Source organism: Camelus dromedarius, chromosome 4 (assembly GCF_036321535.1).
Source record: "Camelus dromedarius isolate mCamDro1 chromosome 4, mCamDro1.pat, whole genome shotgun sequence".
Lineage (NCBI taxonomy): Eukaryota > Metazoa > Chordata > Mammalia > Artiodactyla > Camelidae > Camelus > Camelus dromedarius.
The window spans coordinates 59890407-59906418 of NC_087439.1; the positions used below are offsets into that span (position 1 = coordinate 59890407).

At 33.5% G+C, this 16012-nt stretch overlaps 1 protein-coding gene across 5 annotated transcripts in view; it reads left to right on the forward strand.

Annotated features, from left to right (window-relative positions):
* The window catches only part of PMS1 (PMS1 homolog 1, mismatch repair system component), an 88878-nt gene that overhangs the window by 55320 nt on the left and 17546 nt on the right, over positions 1–16012 (forward strand). For all 5 annotated transcript variants that reach the window (XM_031451786.2, XM_010991922.3, XM_031451788.2 and 2 more), the window contains 4 exons: positions 2809–2925; positions 6603–6725; positions 7270–7413; positions 7576–8468. In XM_031451786.2, coding sequence (XP_031307646.1) covers positions 2809–2925; positions 6603–6725; positions 7270–7413; positions 7576–8468 — 1277 coding nt within the window. The remainder of the gene's footprint in view (positions 1–2808; positions 2926–6602; positions 6726–7269; positions 7414–7575; positions 8469–16012) is intronic.

The window sequence follows — 16012 nt, forward strand, 5'->3', positions numbered from 1 at the left end:
ACAGACATCATAATTTTTTATTTAGAAATATACATGTTGAACCTATACCTTAATTTTTTAATTGTTTACAATTTATTTTTATCATTTGATTTCATGTACTTTCTGTTCTTTTCCTAATTAAGATCACTTTCAAAGCAGTAGACAGTGAAAAGTTGAAATCTCGGACGGAACAATACCTAAATTCTAGTTCTGTCATTTCACTGTGTACTTTGGGGCACATCTGTATTTATGTGAATATTAATAAATAAGAACTATTGAATATTTAGAAACCCTTAGGTATAAGGACATGCATAATAAGGGTAAGGTTCGTACTGACAATGGCACTCTGGAAAGTACTATGATGTAAGGATGCATGAGAGTATCTCCCAGTCTTTTCAGACCTCTGTTACTCTGGTGTGGTTTCTTTCATTTGGGGACCCTGATTTTACTCCTTGCCCTTCTTCTTAAGGTAAATTGTTTATTTAACTTTAAGTGAATTTTTGAAATAATTTTGTTCTGAGAATGTGGTAATACCCTTAAGCAACTGGAAATTTCATAACATCACCTAATCATACATGAAAATGCATTTGTCTGCACTATTTGAGAATTCACAATTAGGGATCTGGAATTAGTTCTAACTTATTACTAACTTTGATTAGAGGAGAGTGAGATTAGTGAAGTAAAAATTTGGTGCCAGAAAGGTTGGGGTATAAATCATGCTTCCATGACCTACTATTTGTGTTTCTTTGGGTAAATCAATCTCTTTGAGCCCCAGTTTCCTCATCTGCAAAATGAGATAATACCTACCTGAAATGACTGAAAATTAACAGTGGTTTTTAGAATGCTAGTGGTCATAAATTGTAACTCCTATTAGATTCATATTGATAAAACCCTGGGAATAGGCAAAAGGTTTTCCTTTTACACTAAATGTTGGGTAGTGTGTCCTCTTGAGTATTTGTTACACTATCTGTGTTTTCCTAAGCAGGTTGGTCTCTTAGATTCTGAAAACAAAGTGGTTCTCAGGTGGTACAGATCAACAAGCAAGAGTTGTCATCTTGTCTGGAAGAGAATACTCCTTCACAACTATCCTCTAACGTACCAACTAGAGGACAACATGAGTTCTTCTACTTCACCTTTCATTTTATTGTACATAATACTGTTAGTACTTCTTCCTATCTGCATAGATTCCTGGTCTTGTTAAAGAGTTTGTTTGGCTAGGATCCTTTTGTCTAGCCAGTCTCTTTTTCAAACCTTTCAAACAGTTAAGTATTTAAATCAATGTCTTTTTGCTTGGAACAAATAACCTTTCCAGAGAGAAAATACATGGGGGAACTTCCAACTTCTTTCCATCGGTTCTACAAACCTACTTGTTTGGATACCCATTCTTCTCTCACTGCTTTTTGTTCAAGTGTGTCATCAAGAGCCTCCCTTGATCTACTGTCTTCAGTTATTGCTCTGTCTGCTTTCACTCTACAGCCAAACTTCCTAAAAGAGCTTAATATTCTCCCTCTGGTCCCTGTCCAATCACTAAAATTTGGCTTTTTTTTACTCTATATCCCTAGAACTGCTCTCACCCTCCTTACTGCTAAAACCTGCGGCTACATTTCTGTTCTTAACCTTGGTCTCCCAACATTTGTCATGTATGACTACTTCTTTCTTTTGGAAAAAATTCCTTATTCTGTGCACCACTGTCCTGTGGCTCTTCTTGCCACTGTGACCAGTCGTTTTCAGTCTCCTCTTCTCCTCTGCCTGCCTGTTTTTTGTTTGTTTTGTGAGCCTGAATCTATTTTTTTTTAATATATATACATTTTTATTGAAGTACAGTTAGTTTACAATGTTGTGTCAGTTTCCAGTGTACAGCACAATGCCCCAGCCATACATGAACATACATATATTTGTTTTCATATTCTTTCTCACCATAAGTTATCACAAGGTATTGAATATAGTTTCCTGTGCTATACAGCATGGACTTGTTTCTACCTGCCTCTTGAGTGTTGATATTGATGTTTTCTCCTAAGCCTTTTCTTTACACATTGTCTTTAGGATTTAAGAAGAACTAAGTGAATGTTTGTTCAATGAATGAATTGTGTCTGTATTGATGGTTTCTCAAGAGATTTGACTATAATTGACCTTGTTAAGTTAAGAAATTTAAATATATCATACCTGATCATACACTTTACAGCCAAACTTTGTTCCAGACTCTCTGGACCACGCTCTCTTAAACTACCCTAACTACGAACTTTCAGTAAAGAAAATCCAGGCTTATTCAGCTTTCATGTCTGAGGTTTAGTTAGCTTTTTTTTAGTTCTCTGTATATAGAAGATAATTATAGAGGTAATTTGAAAAAGCATGCATTACTCCCAATTTTTATACCAGTTTAACTTTTTACAAAAGTCTTATAGCATTGGTGTCCCTCCTCAGTAAAATAGTATTTCTTTACTTGGAGTAGCAATTTAATTTAAATATGCTCTGAGTAGATACTCTGAAATTTAGGATTAGAAGAGGGGAGAGAATTAATACTTAATGAAACTTCTATACCAGGCATTGGCCTTGTGTTTGCCTACATTATATATTTTCATCTTCTAACAACTCTGGGAGACAAATATTCTTAGTCATCTTGTAGAGAAAGGAAGACTGAGTTAAAGGAAGTTAAATAGATACTACCCTGACAGAACCAGAGTGTCAGACTTTATAGCTTATGTGTCTTTTATAAGTGATGCTGAAAATACAAGTTAGGATGAATGCTATATATAGAGTTAAACTATATAAGTACTTGCGTTTATTAAATTCAAATTGTGTTAAAAGTTGTTTGTGTTGTTTTATCCCTAGGCAATTATTTGGCAGAAAACTAGAGTATCAGATCATAAAATGGCTCTCATGTCTGTTCTGGGGACTGCTCTTATGGGCAATATGGAACTCATTCAATACCATTCTGAAAAATCTCAGGTATAATAATAATTCTAATTTACAATGAATCTTATTACTTTTCTGTGGCTTTGGGGTGGCAAGAAGTTTTTCTTTTAAAATTTTAACAAAATCTGTGTACAAGTTAAAAAAAGGAAATACACACAGAGCTCATATTAAACCTCTCTCCCCAGCCCTACTTCCTGTTTTTATCTATTCTGTTTATTGTTTTTAATTTTAAGTATTGTACTTGCATTAATTTTTTTTAGTGATTTTCATTTTAGGGTCGTTATCTATTTATATAATGAAAGAAAAAGAGTTGAGTTTTCTTACCTTTGTTTTCCCCTTCCCATCATAAATATGTACTCCAGCTTTCTTTTCTTGATCTCTTAGCTTCAGTCTTCTTGGGTCCCTGTAATACTGGATGAGGTTATTAACACTCCCACTCTTACCACCTCTTCCCCTCAGTCATTCAGCTCCACTTTTATGTTATCAAGCTATCATTAAACCTATTTTCTTAAGTAACCATCTTTTATTTTCAGATTGATTTTAACAGTTGAAAACTTTTATGGAGTATATATTATTATGACTTCTCTGTTCTCTTCTCTTCTTTCAAATTTGTTGGAATCTGTTTTCTGCTACTAGTTCCCTTCCTATTCTACTTTGTGGTATTGAGTTCTTAATTATTATCATTTTATTAGAGCTTTGAATGGGAGCTTGTGCTCAATTAGTGTGTTCTCTCTGCCTGAGGAACAATTCAAGCCAGCCTTAGTGGCCATGATCTGACATTGGTTCTGTTTTTCACAGTTCCCTTAATAGCTGTTTAATAGTTTAGATACTAGTGCCACGGTGGACTGGTTATAGTGGCCAACTTGGGATATTAAGGGTACTTTCTAAATTCCTCTTGGTTCCCTGTGGTTTCACGGCACTTTGTTGTCTATACTGGTAACCCAGGAAGCTTGCAACAGGAGATCCAGGCTTAATATCTGTGGCATTGTGCTCTAGAGAGTCTAGCTGTCATAGGTTGGTCTGAAGACCAGCAGCATTGGCATTCCTTGGAAACTTGTTAGGTGAAGAGTCTCAAGCCCCATTCCAGAGATATTTAACAAGAGTCTGCATTTTAACAAGGTCTCTGGGTGCATATTAAACTCGGAAAAGCACTGATTTAGACCTTGGTCAGCTGAAAAAGGAGAAAGAGGCTTACTGAAACAGGTGAAAGTCAGGGTTGTTTCAGCAGAATTGGGGTAGTGGAGAGGACAGGTGGGTAGGGGCTCTTTATGTGATAAAGGCATAAAGGGGAAGCTAATTGGACAGCAGGGTAGAAGTGCGATGAAATATCTTATCAAGCTTTGAATGTGGTAAGACAGAGAAGATTTTTGTAACAGCTAGTTAAAAATAGTAAGCATTTGAGGATGAAAGAAATAGAGGCTCTACATCTATATCTTAGCGTCACTGGTGCATATGTATGGAACTGTGTGAAATTACTCAGGGAGAGAAGAGAGCAAGAAAAAAGGGTCTAATGATGGAACTCAGGGGGACCATCATCATTACATGCTGTAAGCAAAGGGAGAGAAAAAGCAAACCAGACTAAGGAGGAAGTGTCAGAGAGGAAGCAGAAAGACCAAAAGAGAAGGCTAAAATAGTATCATGCTTCCCAAAGAAGAGGGTTGTCATTGATGTCAGAGTCCGCAGAGAGTCAAGCAAGAGTAGAACTGAGCATCTATTGAAATTGGTCATTGAGGTAGAAGCCAGATTATAGGGGATTGGATATGAAGGGAAGGGGAGAGAGGTCCATAGTTGAAGAGCAATTAGGGGAGAATTATTTGTATTTTGCCTTTGATTTTTGTTTTGCTTAAATTTTAGTTGAGGAATACTTGGGTATAGAATCTTAATAAAGTCTATCCATATTTTAATTTTGTTGTACTGATTTGGCCTCTTACAGACATTTTTTTCCCCATAAAACAGCCTGATTTTCACTTTTTACAGCATTGTATAAGACTTTGCCATTTGATTTTGCTTTTCCATATAACTTATAGTTTGCTAGTTCTTAAGGTTATCTTTTGGGGAGAAGGGGCAGGAATTCTTTCCTAAAATTTTATTATGAACATTTTTAGACATTCAGAAAAATTTAAAGAATAGTATAATGAACATCCATATACTCTCTATGTAGAATCAATAATTCTTAACATTTGGCCATATTTGCTCACACACACACACACACACCCCTATGTGTATTTATACATATGTATAAAGATTATCTAAGCCATTTTTAAAGCTCAGTATTTGGAAGTAATAGTAATTATTCAATGGCCAGCCAAGATGGTGTGGAAGGAAAATAATAGCAATATTACCAATTTTTTTCTTCATTTTAATCTTCATTCTTGACACTTCTGGTCATTTTTTTTTTTCCACCAACAAGCCCAGTAAGACTTTCAGAGGCTAAACAAGCTCTCCCTGATGCTCAGCAGGTGTTTTAAGAAGAGTCTCATGTTACTCAGTAAATTATACAACCATTTGTAAATGCTGTGAAGTTTTACAGTTAATTAAGTAGTATCATTTTGTAATGGATTATCCAGCTTTATTTATTAATTTATTTTTTAAATTGGCACAGTTTGGCATCGTGACAATAATGCACTTAGCGTTCTAAAATTGGTAATGCAACTCCTTAAAGACCTTATTTCCAGGGACAGGGATAGCCATAGACATAGGTGGCAGCCTACAGGCTATGTTGGTGAGGAGCCTCATGGTTTCTGCTTCACTAAAAACAGCACCCCTCACTGACTCTCACTTTTCCAAACCTAAGCTGAAATTTTACTATTAGTGTTTCTTAACAGCCTAGTAAAACATCTGATTATAGTTGTTTCAGATAAGAGATTATTATAGGCCTGTATTTTAAATAATTGGACCAAGATCACACTAGTAGTGGAGCTGGGATTTAAATCACGTCTGGCTCTATCTTGTATCCCTAACAGTTCTCTATATTATCTTTAAAAGTAAAAGTTGAAGCATTTTCTTTGCCTTCTATTCCCTAAATCCCTCTCTCTCTCTTCTCTCTGGTATTTTTCCCCCAGAACCCTTCTTTATTTTCTTCCTCTTTTCATATATTTGTAAAATAGAGAAAAATAGCATAAAAATAATCGGTTTATTTGTAGAAACATTTTCTAAGTAGAAATGAAGATCGGGTACAATACTGCAGTGTGTCAAAGAGTAAAAGGGATTTTTCTTTTTCCCTCAGAAATGAAAACCCGGTCAGATTGACTTCATAGCATACTCAGAATAAGGATAGAAACAGTCACTTCTTTACAGAAAAATGTGGCTAAAAAGAAAAGGATAAACAGTCAGAGGAAAGTCACAATATACAGAAAGAAATTTTTAAAAGACAGAAAGAAGATAGGGTTATTCAGAGAGCAGTAATTTATGCTGTATGTCCTGTGACAGTAAGACATATACACATTCATGAAGTTTTCTTGAATGTCAATTTTTCCATAAAATAGAGTTGCTAAAAGGGAGTCAGAGTCTGAGAACACCAATTTAACATGCTTCAGTCATTTATTTAAGTATAATACTTAGGGTTATCAGGAGGTATATGGCTCTTTAGAACTTAAGATGAAAATCTTTGTTAATTTTTATACCTTTTGATGTATTGTATATAACCAGACCCATGGAATCACATTGTTGATATCGCATATTGATTCTGTAACTATTTATTGCAATTATAGATTTATCTAAGTGGATTTTTTCCAAAGCATGATGCAGACCACTCTTTAACAAGTCTTTCAACCCCAGAAAGGAGTTTCATCTTTATAAACAATCGACCAGTACACCAAAAAGACATATTAAAGGTAATCTTTTTTAGAAAAAATTTATTACTTAGATCAGAAATAAAAACTCATTTGTCAGCTTGTTTAAGGACTACTTCTAAGAATTTGTTCTAAAATAAGGAAAAGGAAAAAAAAGATACAGTTTCATTGATTAAGCCTTGTGTTAGGTACCTTACATGTGACTCTTCTCAACAATTCTGTGATGAATTATTATCCTTATTTGTAGTGAAGAAACTGAAATGTTAGTGACTATCTTAGACTACATAGTCAGGAAGTAACAGAATTTGGATTTGAACCTGGACTTTCAAAACATCTGTGACATTGATCTTTTAACCACAAAGCCAGTTGTACTGGATATTTGTACTTCTTAGTGAATGCTTGTGCTTCATATAAGTTCAAAACCTCCAAATGGTATTATTCTATAAATACTGCTTTTCCTAATAAGCAGTTACATCCACTCAGTTTCTCAGTTAAATATGCTTCTTTTTGTAGTATTTTAAGGATGGCAATACTACTTTTATTTATGTGGTATTTTTTGTCTTTTATTCATTACATATATTTCTAGCTAATCCGACATTATTACAATTTGAAATGTCTAAAGGAATCTACTCGTTTGTATCCCATTTTCTTTCTGAAAATTGATGTTCCTACAGCTGATGTAGATGTGAATTTAACGCCAGACAAAAGTCAAGTTTTATTACAGAATAAGGTAACCTTTTCCAGATAATTTTTTTTGTATGTATACTATTTACAAACTTACACAGTCCTAATCATTTTTATATGAAAAAGGAGATTTGCTTATTTGTATATATCTTTTATATTTATATTATTTTTATAATTTCCCCTAACATTTGTTAATTTGTATTTTTAGGAATCTGTTTTAATTGCTCTTGAAAATCTGATGACGACTTGTTATGGATCACCACCTTGTACAAATTCTTATGAAAGTAATAAAACAGATGTTTCCTTAGTTGACATGGTTGTTAGTAAAACAACAGAAACAGATGTGCTTTTTACTAGGATGGAAACGTCTGGAAATAATTATCCAAATGTTGATACTTCAGCCGTTCTTTTCCAAAATGATGTGCATAATGATAAATCTGAGAAAAACACTAATTATTGTTTAAATCAGCAGATACCTCTTGGTGACCATTATGATGATCATTTTAGTAGTGAAAATTCTAGCATTGATAAGAATGCAAGAAATACATTTCAAGAGATCCCAATGAATAATTTATCATGTGAGGACACCCAAAAGGAATACAATGAAACTTGTTTTTTGGGTTCTGTTAAGCATACCCAATCAGAAAACAGCAATAAAGGCCATATAGATAAAAGTGGGGAAAATGAAGAAGCAGTTCCCGAGGAGTCTTTGGAAATTTGTGCAGATGACTGGAGCAAGGGAAATGTACTTAAAAATTCAGAAGGAGAAAACATTGAACCTGTGAAAATTCTAGTGCCTCAAGAAAGTTTACCATGTAAAGTAGGTAATAATAATCATCATCACTCAGATCCTGAACAAAAGAATCTCAATGAAGGTTCCTGTAGCAAAAAATCAAACGTGGTAGATAACAAATCTGGACAGCTTACAGCTTATGATTTAATTAGCAGTCGAGTAATCAAGAAACCCATGTCAGCAAGTGCCCTTTTTGTTCAAGATCATCGTGCTCAGTTTTTCACAGAAAAGTCCGAGGCCGGTTTGGAGAATGCAACAGTACAAACTGAAGAACTGTGGAAGACATTGAGTGAGGAGGAAAAACTGAAGTAAGTTTCCAGAGCTTTCATGTGACCTGAATGCTCAGATATCTATTTCCATTCTATATAACTCACTGTGTTAAAAAAAAATTTTTTTTTAAACTTATTTATGGAAAAGCAGAATGGAACCTTTTGGCTTGGCTAGTGTACCTTTCTTGGCATCACTTTTTTGGGGTTAATTTAGAGGTTTTTCTGCGTTTTTGTTTTGTTTTGTTTTTTATTTTGTTACAGGCCTTAACTACTTTTCTGATTTAAGTTTGTAGTTAAAAGTTTTCCATTCTTAATTTAAAATTACCATTTTCTTCTATTTTTTATTTTATGTTAAAGAGTCTTCCTGTGACAGGACTTTTTGTTTTTTAAACTTATACATTAGACCAATTACCATTAGATGTTTTTAAGTAAGGTCTTGACTATTCCCTTTTTAAATTGGTCTCCAAAATATGTAACACAATACAAAAATTGTAACGTTGCAGATTCAATCTAGTAATGTTAATACTGTTTCTATTCAGTATAACTCAAGGCCTTTTTCTACAATCTTTTATTTACTGACAACTTGTAAACTATAGTGGGGTTTGGGGGTAGGTAAATAAGGTGGTTTGATTTATCTTTGATTAAAATAACTACATTTTACTTGCCATTTTTAGATTGGAATAAATATTCCAAAAAATATGATGAGTATTTCTAATTGACTTAGGACACTTTCTGTAAATACAAAATACTATGTTTTGAGTGACCTAACCCACTAGAAAATGAGAGTGCAGTTATACTTCCAGTCACGTATTACTACCTAAGGCATCTCAACACTGTGTCAAACATCTGGAAAAATTTTTAAATGTAATCTGTCATCCAGAATTTATATTTGATGGTAAACTATATGGATACTTGACCGATTTTTTTTCATTTTTACATTAGTTTATTCAGTCTTATAAAGATACTATCAATTAAAAGTAATAAAGACCACTGTTAATACCAATAGGCAAAACCTCTATAAGTTAACTTCTCCCCACCTTTTTTTTTTGGTGGGAATGGTGGTTGTGTTTTTTGTTCTTTTTTCAAACATATACAAAAGTAGACAAAACAGTACAATGAACCCTTGTTTGCTAACTACTGAAACCCTGTCTCACTGACCCTCCTCATGGTCCGCTGCACTTCATCCTTACCTCCATTCACTTCACTTCCCCACTGTCACCATCATTATTCTGAAGCAAACCCTTGGATAATATCCTCTATTTCATAAATATTTTAATATGTATCTATAAAAGATAAAAATACTCGTGCTTTAAATAGAGCCATAATACAATTGTCATAATTTTCTAAAACATGAATTTTAGTATCATCAAATATTCAGTGTTCAAATTTCTAATTATATCATGAACGTTGATTTTTTTAAGTTTATCTGAATCATGATGCAAATTAGATTCACATATTATTACCTTTAGTTTTACCTAAATGACAGATGCAGTTTAAAGACGAGTGCATTTAACTTCTAATACAGCAAGCCCATATAAGTTGAATTATATTGACCAGAGAACTGATGATTGAGAGTTGTCTGAGAATAGAAAAAAAGCATAGGTATTTCCAGTTCTCATCAAAGTAGGGGGTGTAACAGTTTAAGATAGCTATTCCCTTGCAGCCTCACAACAGCAAGTATCATTCATTTCCTTGAGGAATATCAGTGTTGTTTCTTCCTGCAGGCCCCAAGCTGTTAAGGTAAAAGGATTATGGTTAAAATAGACCTCATCTAAAAATTTGTTTATTATCAGGAAGGATTCTGGAATTGAAAATTTTCTCTGTCTTATTGACTAAGGTAGACAAAAAAGGCATTGTTGGTCAGGAGGAAACCTCTGAAGCTACACCTGGGTTCTGACCCCAGTTCTCTTTGCTAGCTTTTTGTAAAAATGCGTGGACAGTATCTCCTGGATTGTAATGAGGATTAAATAAGATACTGTGTGTTGTGACACAGGATAAGTGACTGGTACATAGTAAATAATTGCTCATGGTGTTAATCAGAGTTTTTAATCTGTGGAAAGGAAATTTCTCTGTTGTGATTGACATTATTTTTCATTTGTATATTCAAGATTAAATTTAATTTGAAGGCCAGAAGTAGAAACCTGTGAAGGAAATATAGTTATCTTGGGATTAAAGAGTTTACTCTATGTCACAAAATGCTCTATTAGAATCTTCCAGAGCCAGGGCCTGGGGACCATGATAGACTAGGTCTAAAATCACATTATTGAGAAGGTAGAGCAAAAATGTTACATTCAAGAATCATACTAACTACCATTTCTCTTCTAGTCTTTATCTTAGAATTCTTTCCATGCTCTTAAATACTACAAGAGGTGCTAAGGGATATGAGAATAGACTCCTCTTCTATAGATAATCAACCTTCCCATCCATTCTTTCTTTTCTTCCCTTTTTTCGTATTCTTGCTTATTTCTTTCCCTTCCTCTTTCCTCCCTTTTCCCTTCCCTCTCTTCCTTTTTCCCCTTCCCTTCCCTTCTCCTTCCTTGTTCCCTTCAGTTAGGAGATATTTACTGAGGACATTCTGGGTACAGGACCCTAGCTAGTCATTACAGATACAGTGATAAATACTAAATAAAACATACTTTCACTACTCACATACATGCGATCTGGTAAGGAAGACACTATTAAACAAATAGTAATCATAGAATGTGAAGAGGTTTTAAATAAAAGAAATATAAGGAGTTATGAAAACGCTTAGCAATTGGGCATAATCATATCTGTGGGACTGGAAATGCTTCCTTGAATAGAAGTTAATCACAGTGGTGTAGGGAATTGTCTATGTAGAAGGAACAGCATGTCAGAGGGTCCAGTAGCTAGAAGGAAAAGGTGTTACTGAGGAACTGAAAGATGCCTTCTATGGCAGGGATAGATTATGGCAGAGTGCAATAAAGAAAAATAGGGGAAGTCAGGGAAGATCATTGAAAGTTCAGAGAGTTTAAATAAGACCTAGGATCACAGTTTTCTGCCGAGAGCTTAGTACAGACTTTGTAGTAGGAATACTTCCTTTTTTTCCTTTCTGGATGTTTTTCCCCCTTGCTTTCTTCTCCTTTCCTCTAGTGGGTTGGAAACAAGATTTAGGCCATGTGTCCTGCCACTGGGGTCTCAGTCAATTGATGTGAATTTGAACTTTGATTTTCAGTAGCAATGAACATACTTCTACTTAAAACAACTATGAATAATGTTGTAATTGGGGCACTATTGAAAATGGTAAATTAACTTTCTATGTAAAGTCACAAAAACATTTTACATTTTGAATTGATTACTGATCAGATCAGAATTAATATTTCTCATTCAAGTTACTAAATCCCTTAATGATATTAAGTCAAAAATAGCAGCTGTTTTTACTTACATTTACTTAATATTCCTTTGGAGATACCTTTTTATATTTCCCAAGAAACTAATTTGACTTCTTGACTAAATCAAAAGATTAGTACCATATGTAAAAATTTGTACATTATAATTAATTAAAAATGGTGACTTTTCATCTTAAACTCATTTTCCACCATAGGGGAAAAATCTTAAAAATGAATGTGCAAGAGCTAAAAATACTTATTTATAGTACCTATTAGAAGTATTGAAAGTTTTGTTTTTCATATTACCAGTCCAGAACTTCAGATCTAAGTGAAAATAGGAGAAAATAATATAAAAAATAATGACTGTGGTCTGGTCAGTAACCAAAAGAGGCGTTTAAGATTAGAAACAACATTTTCTAGTCTCAAATTTAAAACTCCATTTTAAAAAATTTTAGCAAGTTTACTTAAATAATTACCACCAACCTTTAGTCAATCATGTGCCCCATTCATTCATTAAGTTTCTTGATAGAAAATAATGATAGCAAACATTTATTATCATTTACTGTGTGCCAAGCACTATTCTAAGTACTTAAGACATTTTAACTCATTTTATTCCTCATATCAAAACTATTAGCTAAGTGTAGATTGTCTAGATATTACAGACAAGCCTACTGAGGCACAGGGAAGTTAAATCATTCGTGTAGGTTTGCAGAGCTACGAAATGTCAGAACCAGGCTGCCTGCCTGCCCCTGAGGTCTGTGCAAAAAGTAGTTTTCAATTCTGTATGCATCAGAATCACCCATGGAGCTCTTTAAAAACTGTGCTGCCCAACTGCAGCCTAAATGTGGAGTCTTAGAAACTAAGGGTAGGACCCAGGCATCTCAGTTTTTTAGAAACGGGTTTATATAAATGCTATGCCAGACTGTCTTTGGCCCTGGAAGTTTCATTTTACTCCTATTAGTATTAACCAAAAAGAAAGGACCTTATAACTTCTTAGGCAACGTAATTTTAAAAGGCCCATTATCTTATACCTTTGAAATTGAATTAGATGGTTTGGATGTGTTCAGTGTATTTGAATTTATTTTTTCATTGCTGACTCTGAAATGAGAAATAAATAGTAACTGAAAAAAATTGACATTTAGCTGTGAAACCATTATAAATTTAATCATATAATTTTAATTTTGAGTGTCATAGTGACTTTTAGTAGTACTAATTAGTAAATGTGTGTAAATTTTGTTGTGCTTAAAGAATTGTTTATTTTATGTTAATGTTACAGCAAATGTTTAAGGAGCTTTTCAGATTTGAAATTTACTCCTTTTTTTATTATTTTACTTAATTTTTTTTTTAGTGCCTATACCTTAAATGGTTTTTAAAATTGGGTAAAATTTAGCTGCTGTGAATTACATAGATCTTAACGGTGTATATAGTTTAATGTGTTTTTATATGTGTACACCCATGAAACCACAGCCACAAACAAAACATAGAACATTTCCATCAACCCAGAAAGTTCCCTCATGCCACCTTACAAGCCGGTCTTCATACACAGCCACTGTTCTGATTTCTGTCACACTAGCTTGGTTTTGCCAGTACCTGAACTTTATATATTTTAAATCATAATGGTATGTACTCCTTTATGTCTGGCTTCTTCCCCACAACAAAATATTTTTTTGATTTTTATCCATGTTTGTTCACTATATCTATATAGTTTATTCTTTTTAATTGATGAGTACTATTCAGTTGTATAAATATACCACAGTTTGTTTTTCCAGTTTCCAGTTGATGGACATCTTTCCAGTTTGGGGCAATTATGAATAAAGCTGTGTTGTTTAGTTTCCATATATTTGGAAATTTTCTAATCATCTTATTGCTACTGATTACTAATCAATTTTGTCATAGATAGGGAAAATACGGTTATATTTAAACCTTTTGAAATTTATTGAGAATCAAGCTTAGCAACATATCTTGATGAATGTTCATGGACATCTAAAAAGAATCTGAATTTTGCAGCTATTAGATATAGTGTTCTAAAATGATACGTCAAGGTAGTTGATAGTGTTGCTGAAATCATCTATGGCTTTAGTGATTTTTATTTTTTGGTCTAGTTCTGTCAGTTATTAGGGAGGGATATTAAAGTTCCCAGGTATGATTCTGGATATATTTCTACCTTTAGAAATATGAATTTTTGCTTCATGTAATTTGAAGCTCTGTTATTAGGTGCGTGCACATTTGTGATTGGTATATCTTCCTAATGGCCCCTTTTGCCATTATGAAATGTTGCTCTTTACCTGTGGTATTGTTTCTTCTTTAGAAATTTATTTTATCTTATATTACTATAGCTACTCTTCCTTATGCTTACTATTTGAATGGTGTATCTTTTCCATTCTTCTACTTTCAAACTATCTGTGCCTTTTTCTTTTCCCCCTCAAACTATCTGTGTAACTCTTGTGGACAAGTATAGCTGAATTTTGTTTTTTTTTTTCTTAGTGGTCTACATTTTTATTTTGCTATACCTGATAGTGCTTTATGTTCCTTGATTTAAAATTTTTAATTGTTACAGATTTTTTAAAAATTGGCTTTATTGAATTTTAGTACTTTTTCCCCTGAGATTTGGTGATGCCTTGATAGAAAAAGATTCATTGTGATTCTCTTGGTGCTTTTCCCTAAGAAATTAGACCAGAATATTGCATAGGAAGTTGATTAAATACTTGAAAGCAGCTTGGCAACATGTGCTTACCTAGATTAGTAGAATAAAAAACATTGTATGTATGCAGTATGCAAAAGCAAGAGTAAATATGAAACAAAAATATACAGCTATACTGAAGGTGAAGGTGTTTCTGATGAAGTGCATTTTCCAAATGTTGATAATTTAAAAAATATTAGGAGTCACTTCATGTAAAATATTCATGTTTTGAATTTTTACATTTTTTGTCTTCCAGTTTTATTGAGATATACTTGACATACAGCATAAGTTTAAGGGGTACAGCATAATGATATGACTTACATACATCATAAAATGATTATTACCACAATAAGTTTAGTGAACAGCCATCATCTCATATGGGTACATTAAAGAACTGGAAAAAAAATACATTTTTTTCCTTGTGATGAAAACTTAGGATTACTCTCTTAATATTTTTCATACATAACATACAGTAGTGTTAATTTTATTTATCTTGTCATACATTACCTCCCTAGTACTTACTTGTCTTAAAACTGGAAATTTGTACCTTTTGTACTTTCATCCAGTTTGTACTTTCATCAAGTTCCCCGTTCCTGCACCCTCTGCCTCTGGTAACCACACATCTGAACTCTTAGGTTTGTTTGTGTGTTTGTTTGTTTTTGAAATGTCATTGACCTATGACACTATGTTAGTTCCTGGTACACAAATGTACTGATTCAACATTTCCATACATTTCAAAATGATTGCTATGTGAATCATCTTGCTATGTTAATATCATACAAAGATATTAACCAAATTATTGACTATTTTCCCCACACTGTACATTTCATACCCATGACTTACTTATTTTTTAACTGAAGGTTTGTACCTCTCAATCTCCCTCACCTATTTTTCTCCTCCCCAACCCATCCCCAGCAGCCACCTGTTTGTTCTGTATATCTGTGACTGTTAAGTTTGTTCGTTTGCTTTTTAGATTGCACACATAAGTGAAATCACACAGTATTTGTCTTTCTTATTTCACTTAGCATAATACCCTCTAGGTCCATCTGTGTAGTTGCAGATGATAAGATTCATTCTTTTTATGGCTGAGTAGTATTCTGTTGTATATATATACTACATCTTCTTTAACCATTCATCTGTTGATGAGCACTTGGTTGCTTCTATATTTTGGGTGTTGTTAATAATGCTGCAATGGACATAGGAGTGCATGTATCTTTTTGAATTAATGTTTTTTTTTCATTTTCTTCAGATAAATACCCAGAAATGGAATTGCTGGGTCATATTGTAGGTCACATTTTAATTTTTTGAGGAATATCCATACTGTTTTCCACACTGGCTGTACCAATTTACATTCCCATCAACAGTGCATGAGGGTTCCCTTTTCTCCACATCCTCACCAACATTTGTTATTTGTTGTCTGTAACATTTCTTACAAAGCTGGGGTGGCTGTGATTTGAACTCTTAGCTTTTGTTTGTCTGTAAAACTTTTGATCTATCAGATCTGAACAAAAGCCTTGCCAGGTAGAGTATTCTTGGTTGTAGGTTTTTCTCTTTCA